At 40.4% G+C, this 27,248-nt stretch overlaps 1 protein-coding gene across 8 annotated transcripts in view; it reads left to right on the top strand.

The window, feature by feature from the left end:
* HERC2 (HECT and RLD domain containing E3 ubiquitin protein ligase 2) overlaps nt 1-27,248 on the top strand; it is a 260,003-nt gene that overhangs the window by 220,269 nt on the left and 12,486 nt on the right. For all 8 annotated transcript variants that reach the window (XR_004682606.1, XM_035023922.1, XM_035023920.1 and 5 more), the window contains 7 exons: nt 780-994; nt 8,486-8,663; nt 9,687-9,848; nt 12,188-12,279; nt 12,538-12,677; nt 23,620-23,807; nt 24,336-24,533. Coding sequence is in view for 7 of the 8 variants with exons in the window: in XM_035023922.1 (XP_034879813.1) it covers nt 780-994; nt 8,486-8,663; nt 9,687-9,848; nt 12,188-12,279; nt 12,538-12,677; nt 23,620-23,807; nt 24,336-24,533 (1,173 nt within the window). In the remaining variant the exon portion in view is untranslated. The remainder of the gene's footprint in view (nt 1-779; nt 995-8,485; nt 8,664-9,686; nt 9,849-12,187; nt 12,280-12,537; nt 12,678-23,619; nt 23,808-24,335; nt 24,534-27,248) is intronic.

The raw sequence follows: 27,248 nt of genomic DNA on the forward strand, positions 1-27,248 counted from the left end.
ATGACAAGCTTCTGTGGTGATGAATTCTCAGGAGAGATTTCCCCCATCTAATTCAGTGCTAAGATTGAGAAAGGAACCTGCTTTGTTGTTTTCTTCTTAGTTCTCATTCACAGTTGGCCCACTGGAGCCTCACCCTTCTAGTCTCCTTTTAGGCTTTGGCACTTTACCCCTGACACCCTGTGTGCTAAAGATTCTCAAAACCTTCCCAGGGGACACTGACTTTAGGGCTCATCTATCAACCCGAGTTCTTGGTTTCATTTCCTGTTTTAGTCCTTGAGGTTTCCTTACTCTTGTGTCAGTGCAGCAATGCATTTGAAACAGTATGAAACAACATTTAAGTTTTTATAGGAGGGATGTTTGATACACATTTGGAAAAGGCAGTCTGTTTAAAAAAAAAAAAAAGATAAAACTTGTGTCCTGAAATAATTTCCCACCGAGAATGAAAGAAAAATAGTGTATTCTACTGTGTGATTTATATGCTGCCTTGCTGAAATATTAAATATATTTAAGTTTTTCTGTGAGTGTTATTATCAGGGATTTGTTCCAGGGAAAAGATCTTCTTTTCAAAAATTTGGGATTTCTAATAGTCATAACTATTTCTTTCATTTTTAGAGTTTTAATAAAACACAAAAAATGTTATAAACATTCCTGTGATTTTTAATTTTTAATTTCATTTCTCTGTGGTAAAAATGTCTCGGGCACTGATTGAGCTGGTTGATTACTAAAATATAGGGATAAATTTAGACAAAAACCTGATATTTATATTTTTCTTGTCTTAGCTGTATGCCACTGGATATGGTGCAGGTGGCAGACTAGGAATTGGAGGGACAGAGTCGGTATCTACCCCAACATTACTTGAATCCATTCAGCACGTGTTTATTAAGAAAGTAGCTGTGAACTCAGGAGGAAAACACTGTCTTGCCCTCTCTTCAGAAGGAGAAGTTTACTCTTGGGGTGAGGCAGAAGATGGGAAGTTGGGGCATGGCAACAGAAGGTATTATATGAAAACAACATTTTCGATGTTATCCTTTCCTTTTCTTGTTTGTTTGAATTCTTGTATAATGTATTAGCACTTTGTGAATTGTATTTTCAGAACAATGTTTATAATAATCTACTCAAGTTAAATGTTAATGACTCATTTGGCAGAAATAAGTTCGTGTTCCAATGTATGGGCTTGCCTACATGAACCTCCTATTTGAGGGGAAATTCAATTCTGAACTTTTGATTTTTAAGTACTAAGTATATTGAGCTTCTCTTTGCCCTTCTCCCCAAGTTCCCTTCCTCTGATTCTGAGTAATTCACTGAATCACCATAGGCACTTTGGTAACATATGTGATATTAAAGCTGTAAGTACAGAAGAAATGGAAGGGGACACACAAATGACAGTATTTTTTAAACAAAGCATCCAAACCCTCTAGTTTTTAAAAATTGATGGGAACTACCTGCCCAGTTGGAGTATGAGGACCTTCATTACAAATAACTTAAAGCACCAGACTAAATATATAAAATCGCAGCCCTAAAGATATTGGATAAGAAGCAGTAAAGTTATACACAGTGATCTGCAGAGGGGAATACTGAAACAGTCACATGCGTATGAGGAAAATAACTGAGAGGCCAAGGAACAAACCACCCAAAAGGATTAGAAGGAATGGTCCGTAGAGCTCACAGAGGGCAGATGATAGACCTTGCTTCCAAAACCTCATAATTCCCAGGGCATTGGTTAGAGGACTAAGAATGATGTTGCACAAAAGTGGGGAAAAAAATTAAACATAGATTATGTTGCTCTGATCCTGCCAATAAAGCTTAAAAGCAAGACCTGAAGGGATTATAGTATTTACAAGGAACCATAAACTCAAGAATATCTTTATGAATACAAACATATCAAGCATTCAGCAAGATTAACTTTACAGTGTTCTACATCCAATCAGAAATTATCAGGCATGTGTCTCTTCAATAAATAGTGTTGGGAAAATTGTATATTCAAATGCAAAAGAATGAAATTGGATCCCTGGTGTACACCACTTTCAAAAATGAACTCAAAATGGATTAAAAACTTAAATGTAAATGTAAGACCCGAAGCTATAAAACTCCTAGAAGAAAACATAGGTAAAAAGCTCCTTGACATTGGTGTTTGCAATGATTTTTTGGATATGACACTGAAAGTCTAAGCCCCCAAAGCAAAAATAAACAAGTGGGACTGCATCAAACAGCAAAAGAAACAATCAACAAAATGAAAAGGCAATCTGTAGAATAAGAGAAAATATTTGCAAACCTATAACTGGTAAGGAATTAATGGAGAAAATGTGTAAGGAACTCATATAACTCAATAGCAAAAAATAACCTGATTAACAAATGGGCAAAGGACCTGAAAAGACATTTTTTCCAAAGAATACATACATATGACTCATAGGTACATGAAAAGTTTCTCAACATCACTAATCATCAGGGAAATGCAAATCAAACCCACAATGAGATATTACCTCACATCTGTTAGAATGGCTGTTATCAAAAAGAAAAGAAATAGGAAGAGCTGGTGAGGATGTGGAGAAAAGGGAAACTTTGTACACTGTTGGTGGGAATATAAATTGTTGCAGCCACTATAGAAAAACACAGGAAAAGGTAAAAAAAAAAAAAAAAAAAAGAACTACCATATAATCCAGCAATCCCTCTTCTGGGTATATATCTGAAGGAAATAAAATCATTGTTTTAAAAGGATCTGCACTCCCATGTTCAGTGTGGCATTGTTTACAATAGCCAAGACATGGAAACAACCTAAGTGTTTGTCAGTAGATGAATGAATAAAAAAAAATGGGTGGGGGGTGTGTGTGTGTGAATATTATTCAGCCATAAAAAAAGAAATCCTGGTATTTGTGATAACTTGGATGAACCTTGAGGACATTATCCTAAGTGAAATGAACCAGAGAAAGACAAAACACTATGATCTCACTTATATGTGAAATCTAAAAAAGCTGTACTCATAGAGTAGATTGGTAGTTGCCCTGGGCTCAGGGTTGGAGATTTGGAGATGTTGACAGAGTGTACTAACTTCCACTTATAAGGTGAATAAGTTCTGGGGATTTAATGTACAGCGTAGTGACTATAGTTAACAGTACATTTTATTGTATCCTTGAAAGTTGTTAAGAAAGAGTAGATCTTAAATGTTCTCACCACACAAAAAAATTATTAGGTAATGGATTTGTTAACTAAACTTACTGTGGTAATCATTTTGTAATGTATACATGTATCAAATCATCATACACCTTGAATTTATATAATTTTATATGTCAGTTATATCTCAAAGCTATAAAAAAATTATCAGACACACAGAAGAGCAGGAAAATACAGCCCATATAAGGAGAAAAGTCAATTAAAACTGACCCAGAAATGATATCAGTGATAGAATTACTAGATAAGAATATTAAAACAGTATTTTAACCACATGCCTAGATCTTTAAGAAACTTGAGGGAAAACTTGAACATGTTAGAGACTGAAAGATATTTAAATGGTTTAATCAAAGTCCTAATGATGAGAAATATGTCTGAAATGGAAAGTACAGTGCATGTTTAATACAGATTAATGTATAATCTGTTTAATACAGATTAATGTATATGTATATACAGTGGTTTTATTTTTTAAAGATTTTATTTATTTGTCAGATAGAGAGAGAGAGGGAACATACAAGCAGGGGAACGGCAGGCAGAGGGAGAAACAGGCTCCCCGCCAAGCGGAGAGCCCAATGTGGGACTTGATCCCAGGACCCTGGGATCATGACCTGAGTGGAAGGCAGCCGCTTTAACCGACTGAGCCACCCAGGTGTCCCTATATACAGTGTTTAATACAGATTAAACATTGCAGAAGAAAAGATCAATGAACTTGATGACCTAACAATAGAAACTGAAACACAGAAATGAAACACACATACATAAAATTAACATAGCACCAGTGAATTGTGGATACACAGCCTCAGGTGGCCTATTATATGAATAATTTGGAGTCACCAGAGGAGGATGGGGGGATTTTGAGACATAATGGCTGAAAAATGTCCAAATTTGATGAAAACTATAAACTCACAGATTCAAGATCAAAGAACTTCAAGCAAAAGGAACATGAAGGAAACTTAACAAGGCACATCATAATCAAATTGCTCAATACTGTTGATAAAGAGAAAAAAAAATCATAAAAGCAGCTAGAGGGAAAAATATATGTTACATACAGGAAAAAAGATAAAGGATGACAACAAATTCCTTACAGAAAACAATGCAAGCTAGAAGTGGAGGTACTGAAAGTAAAAATAACTGTCAACCTAGAATTTGTTTACTCTATGAAAAGATTTTTTCAAGAATAAAATTGAAGTAGACTCATTCAGACATATAAAAGCTGAGAGAATTCAACACCTACAGACCTGCACAACAAAAATGTTAAAGGAATTACTTCAAACAGAAGGAAAGTTATATCAGATGGAATTAGGGTTCTATATGAATGAATGAGGAAATTGCTACATGGGTTAATTAATATCATGACTTTTTCCTTATTGTATCAATATTTTCAAGAGATAATTGAATATTTCAAGGATATAATAAAAATGAATTGAGATACATAGAAGTAAAATATGTAGCAGTAATATAAGGGAAGGCAGCAGCAACACAAAGGCTTGGGGGTAGGAAATAGAAGTATGCCATTGTGATGTTCTTATACTATACATGATGTAGTATATGACTTCAGATTAAACTGTAATGGAGAGGTATTCTACAGACCCTAAACCAAACATTAATATAATGCAACAAAAAGCTTTACTTGATAAACCAACAAAGAAGTTAAAGTGAAATTGTAAAACATACTCTAAAGAAGAAAAAATAGAGTAAACAGATGGGACAAATAGGAAAAAGATAGCAAGATGTAGATATAAGCCAAAATATATTAACAATAACATCAGAGGGAAATGGTTTAAGCATTCCAGTTAAAGTCAGAGGTTGTCAGAATGGATATAAAAGCAAGATCAAACATATTTTTAAAACTAATTTTCAGTACTAGACAAATAGATTAAAAGTAAAAAGATGGAAAAATGTATACCATGTTAACACTAATCAAAACAAAGTTGGTATGCTTGTATTAATATCATACAAAGTAGATTTCACAGCAAAGAATATTGAGAGGGATAAAAAGGGTCAATTAGTAGTGATGAAGTGGTCAGTCATCAAGGGGACATAATAATCCTAAATGTTTACACAACTAATGATAGACCTTCTGAATACATGAAATTAAACAAAATGATAGAGTTGCAGGGAGAAATAGACAAATCCACAGTTACAGTTGGAGATTTTAATACCCTTCCCTCAATAACTGATAAAACATGTAGATAGAAAATCTGTCAGAAGACTTAACTCGGTCAACCAGCTTCATCAAGTAGCCATTTATAGTAAGAACACTCGATTCAGCAAAAGCACTGTCTTTTCAACTACATATGGAACAACTACCAATATAGACCATAATTTGGGCCAGAAACAAATCATATACATCAAGAGTACTCAAGCCATATAAAGTATATTCTCTGACCCTAATGGAATTAATTAGAAACCAATAACAATAAAATCTCTGGGAAATCTTCCAAATACCTGGAAAGTAAATAAAACCTTTTAAAATAACTGGTCAAAGAGGGAATCAGAAGTAAATTAGAAATGACTTTGACCTGAGTGAAAATGTAAACAGAATATAAAAATTTATGTGATCCAGCAAAGGCAATACCTAGGAGATTTATAGCGTGAAATGCCTTTTTTTTAAAATTATAAAAGAAACATGGTTTTTAATGACTTTGGTTTCTACCTTAAGACACTAGAATAAGAAGGACAAATGCAACACAGAATAAACAGAATAAAGGAAATAAGATCAGAGTGAGAATCCATGAAATAGAAAATAGAACAAGAGAGAAAAAGAAAACAAAAGTTTTTTGAGAAAGTCAGTATAAAACCTCCCTCTAGACTGATCAAGAAAAAAAAGATTATACAAATTATAGCAATATCAGGAATGAGGGAGTTTCATCACTGCAGATGTACAGCTATTAAAAAATGAAATATAATGAACATTTTTATGCCAACAAATGCAACTTTTTAGATGAAATGGACAAATTCCTCAAAGGACACACACTCTTGAAAGCTCACTCAAGAAGAAATAGGTGACTCAGATAGCTTTGTGTCTATTTAAGTAATTGAATTTCCCACAAAGAAATCTCCAGAAACAGGTGATATGATTTCTGCCACATGTATAAGTAATAGATAATACCAATTCTTAACAAACTATTTTAGAAAATTGAGGAGGGAATTCTCCCCAACTCTCTTTTGTGTATAGCTTTAGTCTTATACCAAAACCAGACTCAGACATTAATAGGGAAATACAGACCAATATCCTTCATGAAAGTAGATGTAAAAATTCTTAACATTTTAGAAAATCAAATCTGACAATATAAAAGGATAATACACCATGACCAAGTGAGTTTTATGGAAATTGCAGAATTGGTTTTTAACATTGGAAAATGAATCAAGTAAAAAAGAAAAACCATATGATCATCTCGTAGATGAAGGAAGGAAAAGCATTTGACAAACTTCAACATCTGTTTCTGACAACTTTCACCAATCTAGAAATAAAAGAGAACTTCTGTAAGTTGATGAAGAGCATCTCTGTTACACGTAGAGCCAATACAATACTTACTAGTGACAGACTGAACCTCCCCTAATTTCAGGAACAAGACAAGGACATCTGCTGTCAAGATTCAGTATTATACTTCAAGATTAGCAAGTACAGTATAGCAGTGTAAAGAAATAAAAGGCATTCAGATTGGAAAGAGAATAAAGCTATTTACATGGAGTATAATTGTTTATATAGAAAATCTGTGGTATCTACAAAAAAGCTACTAGAATTAATAAATGAGATTAGCAGGGTTGCAGGATAGATCAGTAAATAAAAGGCAATTGTGTGTCTTTATACATATGCAAATGTAATCAGAATTTGAAGTTTAAAAAATACCATTTATGTTACCCTCCCCCAGAATTGAAATAGTAAGGGACAAATTTGACCAAGGGGAAAAAAAAACCCTGGACGACTTATAGGCAGAAAACTATAAAATATTGGTGGGGGAAATTTTAAAAGACCTAAAATCATGGAGGAGAGTATACTCTGTGTTTGTGGATTAGAAGACTCAATCTTGTTTTGTCAGTTTTTGTCCAATTAACGTATGAGTTCTACCCCTTCCCAATTAAAATGTCTGTAGAAATTGACAAGCTGATTGTAAAATTCATATGGAAATACAGAGTACCTAGAATAATCAAAACAACCTTGAAAATAAGGAGCAAAGTTGGAGGACTGACAAGACTTCAAGCCTCACTTTAAAGCTACAGTAATCAAGACAGTATAGTATTGTTGTAAAAAGAGAGAAATATATCAGGGGAACAGAATAGAGTCTAAAAATGTATCACAAATACTGAATAATGACTGAAAAAAATGAAGCTTGATTTCTCCCTTAGAACTTCCAATGCACAGTTTACAAAAATACAGACATTTAATTGGAGAACAGAGCCTTTTCAACAAATGGTCTTGAACAATTGGATTGCCATATAGCAAGCAGCGAACTTCTTGCACCTATCCAGAATTAACTCAAAATGATTGGTAGTTATAAATGTAAAACCTAAATCCAAAAACTTCTAGAAGAAAATATGAGAGAGAAAACCTTTGTGACTTAGGTAAGACAAGGATTTTTAGATAGAACTCCAAAAACATGATCCAGTGAAGAAAAATAGGATAAATTGGACTTCATAAAAATGTGAACTTCAGGTTTTCGAAAGTTAGATTGAAAAGACATGCTACAGACCGAGAAAGCATTTGTAATCAGACATCTGGCTAAGGTCTTATATTCAACGTTACTATAAAGAGCTTTCAAAACTCAATAATAAGAAAACAAACAAGTTTGCTATCAGTGCTTGCCACATGGTAGGTTAGTTGACATTCAAATTATAAAACTCCTTAAATGAAATGTTGATTTATAGCAAGAGTGGGCAACTTGTTTTGGTAAAGAGCCAGGCAGTAATAAATATTTTAGGCCAGCCACAGACAGTCTTTGTTGTATATTGCTTCTTTTCAGTTTTTTTTTTTTTTTTTTTAACAGCCCTTTAAAAATACAAAATTCATTCTAGGCTAATTGGCCTTTCAAAAACAGGCCATGGGCCAGATTGGCCCGCATTTGGGCACTAGTCTCCTGGCCTCTGATTTAGACTGAAAAGTCCCTGGTCTCTGGCATTAGGGCAGCTGCTATAAAAGGAGACATTTAGGAAATTGTGAAATTTTGAGTTCAGGTCTGAATGATTCTTCTTAATTAACAATTGATTTGAGAGGTGTACATTAAACAAGTGAACAGCAAACCAAAAGCCTAGTATTTAATACTTTAAAAATATTTAAGAATAAAACTATTTCCGTTATCTTTGGTGACCTTTTTTGCAGTCCATGTGACCGCCCTCGAGTCATTGAGTCTCTGAGAGGAATTGAAGTGGTTGACGTTGCTGCTGGTGGAGCCCACAGTGCCTGCGTCACCGCAGCAGGGGATCTCTACACTTGGGGCAAAGGCCGGTATGGCCGCCTGGGACACAGCGACAGTGAGGACCAGTTAAAGCCAAAGCTGGTGAGAAGGCACCTTGAAAAGGGGCTCAGAGGCCTGGGGCGGCTCTTCAGACCCTCACTGTTGAAGGTGGTAGGGGAGGCAGCTTGCCATTGTCATTATGCCATTATGATTTTTAAAAGCCAAAAGTATTTCCTTTTCCAGTTTCTTTTGTTTTAGAGTTGATGGCCTTAGCCTCATTATTTACAAGTAGGTTTGTATTCAGTAGGTCTAAACAGGATAGTATTTGAAATACCCTTTTATTTATAATTTATAATATATATATATTTATATATTAATATTACTTGGTATCTAGCTAAATGCTTTGGCTTCTAGAAGGCCCACTGTATTTTGGGTGAGGCAGTAAATAAGACTTCCTGGTGTGGTAGGACTGGCTCATTGGGGACACTGATTCCTGCCTCCTGTAGTTTAGATTTATTTGGTTCAAACAAAAATCTTACAGGATTATTAAAATTTCACGTTCTTTGCAAAGACTTAAAACAGCCCCCCCCCCCCCCCCCACACACAGGGAGCATCATAGTACTTTAAAGCCTTTCCTGGGGTGCCTGGGTGGCTCATTCGGTTAAGTATCTGACTCTTGATTTCTGTTCAGTTCATGATCTCAGGGTCGGGAGATTGAGCCCTGCATCAGGCTCCACACTCAGTGGGGAGTCTGCTTGAGATTCTCTCTCTCCCTCTGCCCCTCCCCCCACTCTCGAGCGGGCGCCTCCTCTCTCTGTCTCTCTCATTCAAATAAATAAATAAATCCTTTTAAAAAAAATTTATTTATTTGACAGAGGGAGAGAGAGCAAGCACACTCGCACAAGCAGGGGCAATGGGAGAGGGTAAAATAGGCTCCCCGCTGAGAAGGGAGCCCGATGTGGGGCTGAAGGATCATGACCTGAGCCGAAGGCAGATGCTTAACTGGCTGAGCCACCCAGGTGCCCATAAATAAATCTTTTTAAAAAATTAAAAAAAATAAAGCCTTTCCTTAGGTAGACTTCCTTTCTACTGCAGTCAGATAACCTTGGTTCCTTTTCTCTGAAGGTGGAGGCGCTGCAGGGTCACCGCGTGGTTGATGTCGCCTGTGGCAGTGGAGATGCCCAGACCCTCTGCCTCACTGATGATGATACTGTCTGGTCCTGGGGGGACGGGGACTACGGCAAGCTTGGCCGAGGAGGCAGTGATGGCTGTAAAGTACCCATGAAGGTATTTGTGTCTGCACAGTGGGAGAAAAACACCTTTCCCAACGATCCTGGGATGGGAACGTTCCAGGTCTTTCTGGAGCTCTTAGAGCCCCCTGGGCCCTCCCAGGAGCACAGAGGCTTGCTGCCACCTCCCCTTCTGTGTGCTTTTCAGGAGTATTTTACCTCATCTTACCTTCTTTGCAGAAAATATAATGGGTAATTGAGTAAAAAGTGAGGGAAAGGCCCAAAGGTATTGAGATATTTTAAGTGCTATTTGTGCTGTCTTGGGAAATTTATGTAATTTAGCAAAACCTGTGGTTTTATGTAGTATGTAGACCTGTTTGAGGAAAAGGATAACAAATTGTTCACAGTCTTTTCAATTTATAGAGTTCTATAGCTATGAATGTCATAGTACTGAAGAAAGGGTTGCATCTGGCTTAGCCAGAGGCTGTTTTAAATGGACATCCTGTGACAAGCTAAGAGGCTACGGGCCTGGGTTGGGGGTCAGATTGCTTTTCTCCATGTGACCTGCATGATTCTGAGCAGCTTTTTAACTTTGTGAGACTATCTTGCCCTTGTGGATGGGCAGTTGGCAGAGATTAAACTCATCGATGTGTTCAGACCACGTGCTGAGTGCTCTGCTGCCTGCAGTGTGCACAAACCCAACCCGGCCGTTTAGTTGAGGTGCTTTGCTGTGGATTTGGGAGTGTGTGTGCTGTGAACGAAAACTAGAAACTGTCCTCTGCCTGGTGTCCAGTCTTGTTAGGAATCTGGGACTGTGTGTGGAGAATAGAGACGCCCATGGGGCACAGGCAGCCCTGGGCGGCAGCATTCTTCCAGAGGCTCCCTCAGATGGGACAAGAGCCTAGGCTAGAACTGCATAGCTTTTCTTCCCAGAGCTGTGCTGCCCGGTACAATAGCTGTTGGCCACACATGGCTATTTAAGTTTAAGTTTAACTCAATTAAGAGTAGATAAAGTTGGGGCGCCTGGGGGGCTCAGTTGGTTAAGTGACTGCCTTCGGCTCAGGTCATGATCCTGGAGTCCCGCATCGGGCTCCCTGCTCGGCAGGGAGCCTGCTTCTGCCTCTGACCCTCCCCCCTCTCATGTACTCGCTCTCTCTCATTCTCTCTCTCTCAAATAAATAAATAAAATCTTAAAAAAAAAAAAAAAGTAGATAAAGTTAAAATTCACTTCCCCACTCACACTGGCTGCATTTCATGTGCTTAGTGGCTGCATGTGTCTGGTGGCTTCCATTTGGGCATTGTGGACACAGCACATTTCCATCACTGCAGAGAGTGGTTTTGGCTGGTGCTGCCTGCAGCCAAAGCTTGGTGGAGATGTGCCTGGAGGCACCCCTGTGCCCTGGTGGGCACTGCTGGAAAACCAGAAGCTCAGGGCTTCCTCCTCAGTCTTATGATCTCTTGTTCCTTTTCTCTTGCAGGTGTACGGTATTTTAACCATGTTATAGGTTACTTAGGGTTTCCATATTTATGAAAAAACTGTCTGTTTTGGACTTTATTATGCTTAGGAAAGCTTAGACACAGGCTTTGAACCTTCAGGGATTAGGATATTGGACATTGAGGGGATGGAGGTCATTACTGATGTGATTATGACAGAACTGAAGGTAAGGAGAAAACTGAGAGAATTGATTGTTTTAATTAATTTAAATTTAAAATCAAATATGAGAACTTAAGTCAGAACAGTCACGGATAATAGGAGCATAGCTTGCTGGGTGAGAAAAGGTGATGACTAGGTTAGTGAGCCCTAGTGAGACCTCTGGAAATTGGCTGTGAAGGGCCTGGACCCCCAAGTGTTCAGGGGTGGAGGTGAGTTCCAATACTGGCCTGACCAAGGTCGTATTTAATTTAATTAACCTGGATAGATGGCTAGGTCATGTCTAAAGGCCAGAGCCCTGGTTCTCTTGGCCAATCCTCCTCCGCATTGCTTGCTGTTCCTCTCCTGTGGGCCTGTGGGATCTGAGAGGGCTGGAGGGCAGAGGAGAAGTACAGGGCTTACTGGCGAGTGGGGCCAGAACACCACAAAGAGAAATGGAATTGGGAGAGTGGATTCTGAGACCTTCAACTGTGACATGTCCATTTTTAGTGACACATGCTGGGTCTCATTGTGCAGTAGCATGGGCCCATGGCTGAGTGTCACCATGTGTGGCTTCAAAGCCAGGCATTCCTGCTCCTCCTGAGAACACTTACCTGGTTAAGTGGAGTTGGATTTTAAGTTGTATGAAATATTTGACCTGAGTAAGGATTTTCAGAGTTCCTTATTAGATTTAGTTCAGTCTCTGTGTGGTCGCAGCAGTTAGCAAAAACCTTGATTCAGTCTAATTGAACCTTTTTCCCTTTTAGATTGATTCTCTTACAGGCCTTGGAGTGGTTAAAGTAGAATGTGGATCCCAGTTTTCTGTCGCCCTTACCAAATCTGGTGCTGTTTATACTTGGTATGTAGAATGTGGATCCCAGTTTTCTGTCACCCTTCCCAAATCTCATGCTGTTTATACTTGGTATGTAAGATTCTGTTTGTTGACTATCACCAAAACCGGTTTACTAATGTGAAGTTATATTAACTGACATCTCATAGATTGAGTTGTAACTTCTATAGCAGGCTGTGATATGTGTCCTGAAGTATGGTGCTTAAGCCAGGAGGGTGGTAAATGACAGGGCCTTGCACTCATGTTTCTCTATCTCTTTTTGTGCAGGGGCAAAGGTGACTATCACAGGCTGGGCCATGGATCCGATGATCATGTTAGAAGACCTCGGCAGGTCCAAGGGCTGCAGGGGAAGAAAGTCATTGCTATCGCCACTGGCTCTCTGCACTGTGTATGCTGCACTGAGGATGGTAGGTGGGAGGCCCAGTGTCACAACACAGAGGCCTTTAAAATCTAAGAGGCCTGGGGGAGGAGCAAGATGGCAGAGGAGTAGGAGATCTAAATTTCGTCTGGTCCCAGGAATTCAGCTAGATAGGGATCAAACCATTCTGAACACCTACAAACTCAACAAGAGAGTGCATCAACTCTCTGAACAGAAAAGCGACCACTTTCTGGAAGGTAGGACGTGCGGAGAAGTGAATCCGAGGCGATATTCTGGAGGATAGATGGCAGGGGAGGGGGCCTCCATCAGCTGCTTATGGCAAGTGATAGAGCAGCGGAGCACAAAATCGGAACTTTTAGAAGTCAGCTCCGCTGAGGGACATTGCTCCAGTGGCTAAACAGGGGGTGGAACCCTCACTGGGACAGTGTGGTCTCAGGACCCTCGGGGTCACAGGTAGACTGGGGGTGCCTGAGTGTGGCAGAGCTCCCAGGTATTGGAGCAGGGAAGCCGGCTGCAGAGATGGGAGCTGAGGAGTGGGCTCTCAGCTCGGGGTTGCCATAGACCGTGATCCGTGGCACAGTCGGGGCACTGCTCCTCCAGCAGGGACCCAACAAGCGGCAGATCCAGGGAGATGCCCCTTCGTCCCCCGGGAGGAGCGGCGCAGGAGCACACCGCTGGGATCTGCTGGGTTTGGAGACTCCACACTGAGTTGGGTGCCAGAGATAGAAACGCTTGGTCACAGGCTGGGTGAGCATGGAGTGCGGCCGGAGACCGGGGAGACAGGAGTGATTGACTGCTTTTCTCTGGGGGCTCGCTGAGGAGTGGGGCCCCGAGTTCTTGGCTTCTCTGGGGCGGAGATTGGGAGGCCGCCATTTTCACTCTCGTCCTCCAAAGCTGTACGGAAAGCTTGCAGGGAACAAAAGCTCCCGAGAGCAAACCCAAGCAGATTACTTAGCCCGGACTGGCAAGGACAGTGCAATTCCGCCTCAGGCAAAGACATTTCAGAATCGCTAGGACGGCACCTCCCCCAGAAGATCAGCAAGAACAGCCAGCCAAGACCAAGTTTACCGATCAATGAGAATGGCAGAACTCCAGCACTAGGGGAATACTGCACATAGAATTCATGGCTTTTTTACCATGATTCTTTAGTCTTTCAAACTTAATTTTTTTTTGAATTTTTCTTTTTCCCTTTTTCAACCAACATCTTATTAATCCCTTTTTTAAAACATCTTTTTTATTTTTCATTTTTAGACTCATATTCTATCCCTTCATAGTAGTTAACCTTATTTTTGTATATGTATATAAGTTGTTCTCTCTTTAAAAGTTTGGGATACAGTTTCTTCTAACACACCAAAATACACCCTAAATCTCTAGTGTATGGCTTTGTTCTAGTCTCCTGCCAGATTACATTCTCTCCCTTTTCTTTTTTTTTAAATCCTCTTCTTTCTTTTTTCGACCAACTTCTTATCAATTCCTTTTATAAAATCTTTTATAATTTCCATCTTTACAGTCCTATTCCATCCCTTCATCATATTTACCCTTATTTTTGTACATATATAAGTTTTCCTTTCTTTAAAATTCTGGGAGACTCTTTCTTCTAACAGGCCAAAATATGCCCAAAATCTAATGTGTGGCACTGATCTATACACAGCCTGATCATATTTGATCATATTCGGTTTTTTTTGTTTGTTTGCTTTTATCTTTTTTCTTTCTTTCCCTTTTCCCCTGGTTTCAGGTCTCTTCTGATTTGTTTAGTGTATATTTTTCTGGGGTCGTTCTTACCTTGTTAGCATTTTGTTCTCTCATTCATCTGTTCTCCTCTGGACAAAATGACAAGACAGAAAAAATCACCTCAACGAAAAGAACAAGAGGCAGTACCGACTGCCAGGGACGTACTCAATATGGACATTAGTAAGATGTCGGAACTAGAGTTCAGAATAATGATTTTAAAGATACTAGCTGGGCTTGAAAAAAGCATGCAAGACATTAGAGAAACACTTTCTGGAGAAGTAAAAGAACTAAAATCTAACCAAGTCGAAATCAAAAAGGCTATTAATGAGGTGCCATCAAAAATGGAGGCTCTAGGGCGCCTGGGTGGCTCAGTTGGTTAAGCGACTGCCTTCGGCTCAGGTCATGATCCTGGAGTCCCGGGATCGAGTCCCACATCGGGCTCCCTGCTCAGCAGGGAGTCTGCTTCTTCCTCTGACCCTCCTCCCTCTCATGCTCTCTGTCTCTCATTCTCTCTCTGTCAAATAATAAAAAATAAATAAAAAATCTTTAAAAAAGAAAAAAAAAATGGAGGCTCTAACTGCTAGGATAAATGAGTCAGAAGAGAGAATTAGTGATATAGAAGACCAAATGATGGAAAATAAAGAAGCTGAGAAAAAGAGAGATAAACAACTACTGGATCATGAGGGCAGAATTCGAGAGATAAGTGATACCATAAGACGAAACAATATTAGAATAATTGGGATCCCAGAAGAAGAGGAAAGAGAGAGAGGGGCAGAAGGTATATTGGAGCAAATTATAGCAGAGAACTTCCCTAATTTGGAGAAGGAAACAGGCATCAAATCCAGGAAGCACAGAGAACCCCTCTCAAAATCAATAAAAATAGGTCAACACCCTGACATCTAATAGTAAAACTTACGAGTCTCAGAGACAAAGAAAAAATCCTGAAAGCAGCTCGGGAGAAGAGACCTTTAACCTACAATAGTAGAAACATTAGACTGGGAACAGACCTAACCCGAGAGATCTGGCAGGCCAGAAAGGACTGGCAGGATATATTCAGAGCACTAAATGGGAAAAATAGGCAGCCAAGAATGCTCTATCCAGCTAGGCTGTCACTGAAAATAGAAGGAGAGATAAAAAGCTTCCAGGACAAACAAAAACTAAAGGAATTTGCAAACACGAAACCAGCCCTACAAGAAATATTGAAAGGGATCCTCTAAGCAAAGAGAGAGCCTAAAAGCAACACAGACCAGAAAGGAACACAGACAATATACAGTAATAGTCACCTTATAGGCAATACAATGGCACTAAATTCCTATCTTTCAATAGTTACCCTGAATGTAAATGGACTCAATGCCCCAATCAAAAGACAAAGGCTATCAGACTGGATTAAAAAACAAGACCCATCCATATGCTGTCTGCAAGAGACTCATTTTAGACCCAAAGACACCCCCAGACTGAAAGTGAGGGGGTGGAAAACCATTTACCATGCTAATGGACACCAAAAGAAAGCTGGAGTGGCAATCCTTAATGCCAACAAATTAGATTTTAAACCAAAGACTGTAATAAGAGATGAGGAAGGATACTATATCCTACTTAAAGGGTCTATCCAACAAGAAGATCTAACAATTGTAAATATTTATGCCCCTAACATGGGAGCAGCCACTTATATAAGCCAATTAATAACAAAAGCAAAGAAACACATTGACAACAATACAATAATAGTGGGGGACTTTAACACCCCCTCACTGAAATGGACAGATCGTCTAAGCAAAAGATCAACAAGGAAATAAAGACTTTAAATAACACACTGGACCAAACGGACTTCACAGATATATTCAGAACATTCCATCCCAAAGCAACAGAACACACATTCTTCTCTAGTGCCCATGGAACATTCTCCAGAATAGATCACATCCTAGGTCATAAATCAGGTCTCAACTGGTACCAAAAGATTGGGATCATTCCCTGCCTATTTTCAGACCACAATGCTTTGAACTAGAACTCAGTCACAAGAGGGAAGTCAGAAAGAACTCAAATACATGGAGGCTAAAGAGCATCCTACTGAAGAATGAAGGGGTCAACCAGGAAACTAAAGAAGAACTTAAAAAATTCATGGAAACCAATGAAAATGAAAACACAACTATTCAAAATCTTTGGGATGCAGCAAAGGCAGTCCTAAGAGGAAAGTATATAGCAATTCAAGCCTTCTTCAAGAAACAGGAAACGTCTCAAATACACAACCTAAACCTACACCTAAAGGAGCTGGAGAAAGAACAGCAAATAAAGCCTAAACCCAGCAGGAGAAGAGAAATAATAAAGATCAATGAAATAAAAATGAAAAGAACAGTAGAACAGATCAATGAAACTAGGAGCTGGTTCTTTGAAAGAATTAACAAGATTGATAAACCCCTGGCCAGACTTATCAAAAAGAAAAGAGAAAAGACCCAAATAAATAAAATCATGAATGAAAGAGGAGAGATCACAACCAACACCAAAGAAATACAATTATAAGAACATATTATGAGCAACTCTATGCCAGCAAATTAGATAATCTGGAAGAAATGGATGCATTCCTAGAGATGTATCAACTACAAAACTGAACCAGGAAGAAATAGAAAACCTGAACAGACCTATAACCACTAAGGAAATTGAAGCCGTCATCAAAAATCTCCCAACAAACAAAAGCCCAGGGCCAGATGGCTTACCGGGAGAATTCTACCAAACATTTCAAGAAGAATTAATACCTATTCTTCTGAAACTGTTCCAAAAAATAGAAATGGAAGGAAAACTTCCAAACTCGTTTTATGAGGCCACCATTACCTTGATCCCAAAACCAGACAAAGACCCCATTAAAAAGGAGAATTACAGACCAATATTCTTGATGAACATGGATGCAAAAATTCTCACCAAAATACTAGCCAACAGGATCCAACAGTACATTAACAGAATTATTCACCACAACCAAGTGGGATTTATCCCTGGGCTGCAAGGTTGGTTCAGCATGCGCAAATCTATCAGTGTGATACAATACATTAAGAAAAGGAAGAAGAACCATATGATCCTCTCAATAGATGCAGAAAAAGCTTTTGACAAAGTACAGCATCCTTTCTTGATGAAAACTCTTCAGAGTATAGGGATAGAGGGTACATACCTCGTATCATAAAAGCCATCTATGAAAAACCTACAGCGAATATCATTCTTAGTGGGGAAAAGCTGAGAACTTTTCCCCTAAGGTCAGGAACGCGGCAGGGATGTCCACTATCCCCACTGCTATTCAACATAGTATTGGAAGTCCTAGCCACAGCAATCAGACAACAGAAAGAAATCAAAGGCATCCAAATTGGCAAAGAAGTCAAACTCTCACTCTTTGCAGATGATATGATACTTTATGTGGAAAACCCAAAAGACTCCACCCGAAAACTGCTAGAACTCATACAGGAATTCAGTCAAGTGGCAGGATATAAAATCAACGCACAGAAGTCAGTGGCATTCCTATACATCAACAGACAGAAGACAGAAGAAAGAGAATTTTTAAGGAGTCAATCCCATTTACAATCGCACCCAAAGCCATAAGATACCTAGGAATAAAACTAACCAAAGAGGCAAAGGATCTGTACTCAGAAAACTATAAAATACTCATGAAAGAAATTGAGGAAGACAAAGAAATGGAAAAACATTCCATGCTCATGGATTGGAAGAACAAATATTGTGAAGATGTCAATGCTACCTAGAGCAATCTACACATTCAATGCAATCCCCATCAAAATACCATCCACTTTTTTCAAAGAAATGGAACAAATAATCCTAAAATTTGTATGGAACCAGAAAAGACCCCGCATAGTCAGAGGAATGTTGAAAAAGAAAAGCAAAGCTGGCGGCATCACAATTCCGGACTTCCAGCTCTATTACAAAGCTGTCATCATCAAAACAGCATGGTACTGGCAGAAAAACAGACACATAGATCAATGGAACAGAATAGAGAGCCCAGAAATGGACCCTCAACTCTATGGTCAACTAATCTTCGACAATTCGGAAAGAATGTCCAGTGGAAAAAAGACAGTCTCTTTAACAAATGGTGTTGGGAACATTGGACAGCCATATGCAGAAGAATGAAACTGGATCATTTCCTTACATCACACACAAAAGTAGACTCCAAATGGTTGAAAGACCTAAATGTGATACAGGAGTCCATCAAAATCTTAAATGAGAACACAGGCAGCAACCTCTTCAACCTCAGCTGCAGCAACTTCTTCCTAGAAACATTGCCAAAGGTAAAGGAAGCAAGGGCAAAAATGAACTATTGGGACTTCATCAAGAAAACCAAAAGACAACCGACAGAATGGGAGAAGGTATTTGCAAATGACATATCAGATAAAGGGCTAGTATCCAAAATCTATATAGAACTTCTTAAACTCAACACCCAAAGAACAAATGATCCAGTCAAGAAATGGGTAGAAGACATGAGCAGACATTTTTCCAAAGAAGACATCCCAATGGCCAACAGACATATGAAAAATTGCTCAATGTTGCTTGGCATCAGGGAAGTCAAAATCAAAACCTCAATGAGATACCACCTCACACCAGTCAGAATGGCTAAAATTAACAAGTCAGGAAACGACAGATGTTGGCGGGGATGCGGATAGGGGACCCTCCTACACTGTTGGTGGGAATGCAAGCTGGTGCAACCACTCTGGAAAACAGTATGGAGGTTCCTCAAAAAGTTGAAATTAGGGCTACCATATGACCCAGCAATTGCACTCCTGGGTGTTTACCCCAAGGATACAAATGTAGGGACCCAAAGGAGTACGTGCACCCCAATGTCCACAATAGCCAAACTGTGGAAAGAGCCAACATGTCCACCGACAGATGAATGGATAAAGAAGAAGTGGTATATATATACAATAGAATATTACGCAGCCATCAAAAGGAATGAAATCTTGCCATTTGCAATGACGTGGATGGAACTGGAGGGTGTTATACTGAGCGAAATAAGTCAAACAGCGAAAGACATGTATCATATGACCTCACTGATAAGAGGGATTCTTAAACTCAGGAAACAAACTGAGGGTTGCTGGAGTGATGGGGGGTGGGAGGGATGGGGTGACTGGGTGATAGACATTGGGGAGGGTATGTGCTATGGTGAACACTGTGAATTGTGTCATACTGTTGAATCACAGACCTGTACCTCTGAAACAAGTAATACATTATATGTTAAAAAAAAAAAAAAAGAAGAAGAAGATAGCAGGAATGGAAGAATGAAGGGGGCGGAAATCAGATGGGGAGACAAACCATGAGAAACTTGGGACTCTGAAAAACAAACTGAGGGTTCTAGAGGGGAAGGGGGTTGGTGTTAGGGGGATGGGTTGGCCTGGTGATGGGTATTAAGGAGGGCACGTACTGCATGGAGCACTGGATGTTATACGCAAACAATGAATCATGGAACACTATGTCAAAAACTAATAATATAATATGTGGTGATTAACATAACATAAAAAAGAAAAAACTAAGAAGTCTGCTCAGGAATAATATATGCAGCTGTAAGGAGTGGGGAGCAGTTGTATTATAGCTGAGAATTTGCTGAAGAGTTCTGGCTCTTGTCATCTTCAGTCCCTGGTGTTAACAGTTATGAATATGTTATATTTCACGGCTGTGCTTGAAAGAGCTAACAGAGCACATCTGATACTGCTGTCCTTAGGAAGGCTGCTTGCAGGGTGTCCCTCAGCTTGCCCCTGGGAATCTGGATTTTGGGAAGGCTCCCTCCCTTCCCTAATTTCAAAAGGCCTTGCTGTGCCTAAACTGCACAATGTGGACTCTGCTGAAAACTGTTTCCTGAAACGTGGGTATGTGCCAGGCAGAACTGTCCATGTGACAACCCTAGTGAAAACCCTGGGCGCCGAGGTAAACAGCACTTTACATGTGTTGTCACAACTCATTGTTAGAAGGATTAGGCTTGTCCTCTGTAACTCCACTGGCATAGGATCATTGGAAGCTTGTACCTGGTTTCCTCTGGACTTCACCCCATGTGCCTTTTCCCTTTGCTGATTTTTCTTCGTGTCCTTTCACTGTAATTATAGCTGAGTATGACTGTATGCTGAGGCCTCGGAGTTTACCCAATGAATCAGCAAACCTGAAGGTGTTCTTGGGGACCCCAGCCCAATGGCAAAAGGGACTGTACAGATGGAATTAAGGTTGATAATCAACTGACATTACAATATGGAAATTATTCTGGATTATTAGGTGGGCTAATGTAATTACACAGACCCTTCACAGCAGAAAAGGAGGCAGAAGAGTCAGTCAAAGAGATGTGACAGAGAAGAGGTGGGAGAGATTTTTCGAAGTGTGAGAAGGTCTTGATCCACCATTGTTGGCTACAGAGATGGAGGAAAGGGAATGTGGGTGACCTCTGGAAGCTAGGAACAGCTGTCAGCTGACAGCCCACAAGGAAATAGGACCTTGGTCCTCCAAAAAACTTAATTCTTCCAACAGCCTGAGTGAGCAAGGAAATGGGTTCTCTCTCCCAGAGCATCCAAAAAGGATGCAGCCTGCTGATATCTAGCCGTTAGCCTAGTCACACTCATGTTGGACTTCTGACCTACAGAACTGCAAGAACTGTTTAAGCCAGTAAGTTCTGGTAATTTGTTATGGTAATAATAGAAAACTAGTGTACCATCTTTCATTAAAACGGCCATTTCCCCATTTTGTTCCATTTTAAAGCCTTTGGTCAATTATATGAACATGTACCGTACCCTTCAATTGTTTCATTTATGGAAGAGTTTCATATATGAATAAATAATTTTTATGGCCTATTGTGGACTGATATTGTAGTTTTTAAGAACTTAGAACACATTTTTTTATTTGCTTCATTTTCATTCTTTAAATTTTTGAAACAAATCACACACTTAGAGAACAGCTGGAAGTGTAGTACAAAGACTTTTTTTACCCATGTGAGAGTCAGGTACGCCCATTACCCTGAACATTTGAGAGTTTATTTCCTACAAACAGGGACACTACTAAACAATCCCAACATGGCTGTCCATTTGGGAAATGCACCCTGGTTATTACTACACCTGATCTTCACGCCCATTTATGCTACAACACAGGCTACGTTTAGCTGAAACATGTTCTTGTCTCCTCTACTCTGAGACAATCCTCAGTTGACCGTGAGCATGATTCTTTGACACTTCTTCAGTCTTCCTGAGTTTTTTGGACTGTGGCACTTTTGAAGATTATAGACTTTTTTGTAGAACATCCCTCAATTTGAATTTGTCTCATATCTCCTCAGTAGATTCAAGTTGCTCATCTTTGATTTTTTTTGTTTTTTTTTAAAGATTTTTATTTATTTATTTGACGGAGAGATAGAGAGCACAAGTGGGCAGAGAGGCAGGCAGAGGGAGAGGGAGAAGCAGGCTCCCCGCTGAGCCAGGAGCCCGAAACGGGGCTTGATCCCGGGACCCTGGGATCATGACCTGAGCCGAAGGCAGCCGCTTAACCGACTGAGCCACCCAGGCGCCCCTCATCTTTGATCTTAATTCTTGCTGTGTTCTTAATTCATTCTTAATTCATCAGGTGACATGCAATTTCTCTTTGTCCCATTACTGGTGGTGTTAACTTCAATCACTTGATTAAGGTGGTGGCTGCCAGGCTTTTCCACTATGAACATCCATTGTAACTAATAAGTATTTGGGAGAGTATTTGAAACTATTTAAATATCCCTTTTCTCTTTGGATATTTTATTCTCATCAGATGTTTAATTATTTTTTTCATTTACATCTATGTGGGACTCATGGTTTCCCAATTTTTTCAATGGATTATATATAATCTGTTACTGTTACTAATTTTGATGCTCAAATTGGCCCTATTAGGCTAGCTTTATTTGCTGGTGTGTGCGTATCATTCACTGACTACTTCCTTGCTTTCTGGCACAATAAGACACCCTATCTTCTTGACTCCCCATGGCCCATGCCTAGCATTGGCCATTTCCCCAAGGAGTCCTGGTGTCTGTAGAGGAGAATGGTGTTGAGAAGACAAATCAGGTCGATAGATGTGCTCATTGCTTTTGGGATGTCACTGCTCCCAGGTCTTCTGAGTGGATAGAGCCAGGGAATACATATGTAAATAATATACAAATTTGTATCTATGTTATTTTTGTATCTATATATGTATATTGAATACCATACATTCACACCTGGACCCCAGATTCTGGTTCTGTACCACAGGGTTCATTCTGGTTTTCTCTCTTTCCATACTTTTAACTCCTTTCTCACCAGGATTTGGTGAGAATCCTGGATTTCATTATCCCTAATGCAGTGATTCAGTCACTCTGCATGCATGTGATCAGTGTCCCATCATTGCCTTTGCCCTCTCCCCTGAATGAATCCTCACCCATCTTGGGCTGTGACTGCTCACTCTGGGCCACCCCCACACATGAGGTACTGGTGTGTCTGCTTGGGCCAGTTCCCCACACTGGGACACCCCCTATATGGAAGTGTTTATCATTTGTGGACTCTCAGTCTCTGCATCCAGTTGTGCCTCTGCTGAGAAGTCCTCTCTCCTTACTTGTGCTGTGACACCCACACAGTGACTTTAGGACTAAACTGTACATAATGGGAAGAGGTGGCACACAAGCACATTGCCCTTGATCATGCAGGCGTCACACTCTACAGAGTGCTGCTTGTGGCTCCCTGAGGAGCCTTTGTGGATATGGCAACTAACCTCGTTTCTGTTTAGTCACCGAGTGATCTTACCCTTAGAACAGTTTTCTGGTGGCATTTCATGGTTGGGATTTAGCATGGTACACTAAAAAATATTCTCATCAATGATGAATCTCATGTTTAGGTTATGAACAACTATAGGAAGAACTGTGTTTCCCTTAAAAACGGGTTGTGTTTTTTAAAAAACTGATTTTTTCCTCTCTATTTAACATAAAAAATTACCTTGGGCAATTAAGGATATTACCATCTATTTTACTGTTACTTATTTGGATTAAGAACTACTGCAGTTATGTGCTTAGTACTAGAAAAGGCATGTTGGCCAGCAGGGTCTGTCAAGAGTTCTGAGAAGCGTGCTACCTCTTTGGATGCTGTGATTAGAGACATGTAGGTCACACGTGAAGTTGACATTCAGACAGTTAACCACCAGCACCCCATTAAAGGGAGTATGATTGTGATGGGAAGATATTGGTGGTTGTGCATTCATTAGCCCTAGTATACAAGTTTTTGTTCTAAATTCACTTCATTTAGGAGAAGTTTATACGTGGGGTGACAATGATGAGGGACAACTGGGAGATGGAACTACAAATGCCATCCAGAGGCCCCGGTTGGTAGCCGCCCTTCAGGGTAAGAAGGTCAACCGTGTGGCCTGTGGCTCAGCACATACTCTTGCCTGGTCAACCAGCAAGCCTGCCAGCGCTGGGAAGCTTCCTGCACAGGTCAGTACTGTGATTGGGCCAGGGGGGCTAGGAGGTGTACAGTAGTGACAAAGTTACTATCTGTGTATTGAATTATGCATGTAAGCCACACTCACACTTCATTTTCCACTGTATATTTACAGAGGTGTTCCGTTGAAAATATTTCTGGTTCATAATGTGAAAAACAGTACTTTTAAGAACCTTAATATTCACATTAACCAACATTCTATATATATCAGTGTGTCACCTTCATTCTAAATCTTACAAACTATACAAAACCATTCTGATAGTACAAGCTGCACATATTCCTTAGTAAATATATTTCTATAGATTAATTTTTTTAGCATTTTACTTGGTTTACATTACTTGACTCAAGCAGTCAAGCTGGCCAGAATATGGTTCTAAAAACGATGAGGTTATTCATGCCAGACTCAGAAGTAACAGTGCTTCTCTGTTTTTGAAAAAAATATTTTCAGAATTCATCTACAAACTATGGGTTATCTGTGCATTTGACACCTAAGTTGACTTAATACAGTTTCAACGTTTCAGGTTCCCATGGAATACAATCACTTGCAGGAAATCCCCATAATAGCACTGCGGAATCGGCTGCTTCTGCTACATCACATCTCAGAGCTCTTCTGCCCCTGTATCCCCATGTTCGACCTGGAGGGCTCTCTTGATGAAACTGGACTTGGGCCTTCTGTGGGGTTTGACACTCTGCGAGGAATTCTGATATCCCAGGGAAAGGTACTCTTAGCAGTCTTTGTTGTAGGCAAAACTGGTATTTTCACTAAATTTTAATTCAACAAAAATTCCCAAACTGGAAATATACAGAATAAAGCTTATTTAGCAGATGTTCATTGAGCACCTACTATATGCCAGGCTCTGTTCTGGGTGCCCAGAATGCATCAATGAAAAACAGACAAAAATGTCTTCTCTTTTAGAGCTTACATTAAAAATTAATAGTGTGGTGCGGCATTTTCCTATTGTAATCTCTGCTTCCCACCTCCCCAAAAGGGTGGGGTGGTTTGCAAAACTAAGCCTACTTGGCAACGTTCTCTGCTTGGCTAGCCTTGAGACATTATAGCAAATCCCCACTGGCAGCAGGAAGAAAAAATGAGCTAATTTCTTACCCAGGGATGTCCAGCAGAGAGTGCCAGATAGTCTAGATGATTTAGATGAAAGTTCTGTACCAGGATATGTAGAGATTCCTTGTCAAAGCATAATTTAACAGGCTGTGAATAGAATCATGAATGAGGGCACATAAAAATCACCAGACAGATTTTGACCCATCGACGTTTGTAATAATTTGAATTTTCTAGAAATAGGATGTCTGATTCAGGAGTTAAGTTTCTGGCAAGCAGGTTGACAGGATGTTCTAAAAGAACCAACGTGTGATAGGGGCAGTATTTGTGCTGAAAAAAGCATAGAGGTCAGATTTGAGGGCTCCTAATTCTGAAGAGTCTATTGATTCTGAGACCTATTTTGTGGCCTATTTTGTTATCAAAGATTATGGTCTTTTTAAATTTTAATTTAATTTAATTTTCTTGTTTTTTTATTTTAAAAAAGATTTTTATTTATTTATTTGACAGAGAGAGAGAGTGCACAAGTAGGGGTCATGGCAGGCAGAGGGAGAAGCAGGCTTCTCAGCAGGGAACCCGATGTGGGACTCAGTCCCAGGACCCTGGGATCATGACCTGAGCCGAAGGCAGACACTTAACTGACTGAGCCACCCAAGCGCCGCTTATTTTTATTTTATTTTTTTTTAAGATTTATTTATTTATTAGAGAGAGAGCGCCCACGCATGCAAGTGGGGGAGGAGTCAGAGGGAGAGACTCTCAAGCAGATTCCCTGCTGAGCATGGAGCCTGATGCAGGGCTTGATCCCATGAGATCATGACCTGAGCCGAAACCAAGAGTTAGACGCTCAACTGACTGAGACCCAGGTGCCCCATATATATATATTTTTAATGATAATAAAATCTAGATGTTTTGGAGCCCTGTCCAAGCAGATTTTTTTTTCCTTAGGATTGGCTTTGTTTGCACTTAGCTGAAGGGGACTGGTACACACATTTTCTTTTCTTTTCTTTTTTTTTTTTTTAAGATTTTATTTATTCATTTGACAGAGACACAGCGAGAGAGGGAACACAAGCAGGGGGAGTGGGAGAGGGAGAAGCAGGCTTCCCGCGGAGCAGGGAGCCCAATGCGGGCTCGATCCCAGGAGCATCGGGCTCGATCCCAGGACCCTCGGGCTCGATCCCAGGACCCTGGGATCATGACCTGAGCCGAAGGCAGACGCCTAACGACTGAGCCACCCAGGCGCCCCCACATTTTCTTTTTTTAAAGATTTTATTTATTTGTCAGAGAGAGAGAGAGAGTGAGAGTGCGCAGGGGGAGTGGCAGGCAGGGGGAGAAGCAGGCTCCCCGCCGAGCAGGGAGTCTGATGCGGGACTTGATCCTAGGACCCTGGGATCATGTCCTGAGCCCAAGGCATACGCTTAACCCAGCCCCCCAGGCATCTCCACACGTTTTATTTTCATGTGTGGCTTAGTGACAAGTGGACACTGATAAGGATTGTGGTAATGGTAACATCTTTCTGATGGTGGGGAACAAGAAAAAGTGTGTGGGTAACACTGATATGAACGTAGATATGAAACTTCAGCCATTTTCTAATAATAAAAAGTAGGAAATTTGATCCCTTTTACCATTTTTTTTTAATCTGTCAGAGTAGAGGTGATAATTGGCAGCTAGGGGAAAAAAACCTTCCCTCATAGGGAGAAAACCAAGTGAGAGGCATGATGTGCTCCACACGGACTGCATGAGTGTTCTGCAGGCTGTGAGCACAGGGGTGGGACAGCCGGAGTGCTGAGGGAGTCCAGCAGGTACCCTCAGTGGCAGGGAATGTGTAACTGGCCTCTGTTCTGGTCCTGGGTAGGAAAGGATCATATCTGCTGGAAAATTTGGGGAGTGGTTGTTGTTTGTTTGTGACCATGGAGAGTTATTACCAGGATGCAATTCAGAGCACAGAAGTGAGAGAGCACCATAGGAGAGCAAGGCTGGGTGAGGCCATTCAGAGAAGAGAAATGCATGTTCCTGTGGAGGAGGAACTGCCCTTGGTTCTGTGCTGAGCAGTTAGTAAAGCAGAGGTTAGACAGGGTGGAGGGCAAAAGTAGGTGGTAAGTGTTATATAAGGGTGCATGCGTGGTGAGGGGTGTACCTCTGTGAGCTCCTGTGTGCTGTGATGGGTTCGCCTCTGTGGGCTGGTTGTCTCTCTGACACCCTCACTTGATCTTTTTTACGTCTGAGGTCCCTCCTTGGGCTGCTTAGGGCTCTTGCCCTTCCTGCTGTCAGAGGTTGGAGTTCTGACCTGGGAGAGGGACCTAGACCCTGTTGCAGATACCTTGTGCTCCCCCAGCAACCCCGTCTCTGGACAAGGGCAGGGTCATCCATTTGGCAGAGACCT

This window comes from Mirounga leonina, unplaced genomic scaffold (assembly GCF_011800145.1).
Source record: "Mirounga leonina isolate KUSES-001 unplaced genomic scaffold, KU_Mleo_1.0 Mir_178, whole genome shotgun sequence".
NCBI classification, from domain to species: Eukaryota; Metazoa; Chordata; class Mammalia; order Carnivora; family Phocidae; genus Mirounga; species Mirounga leonina.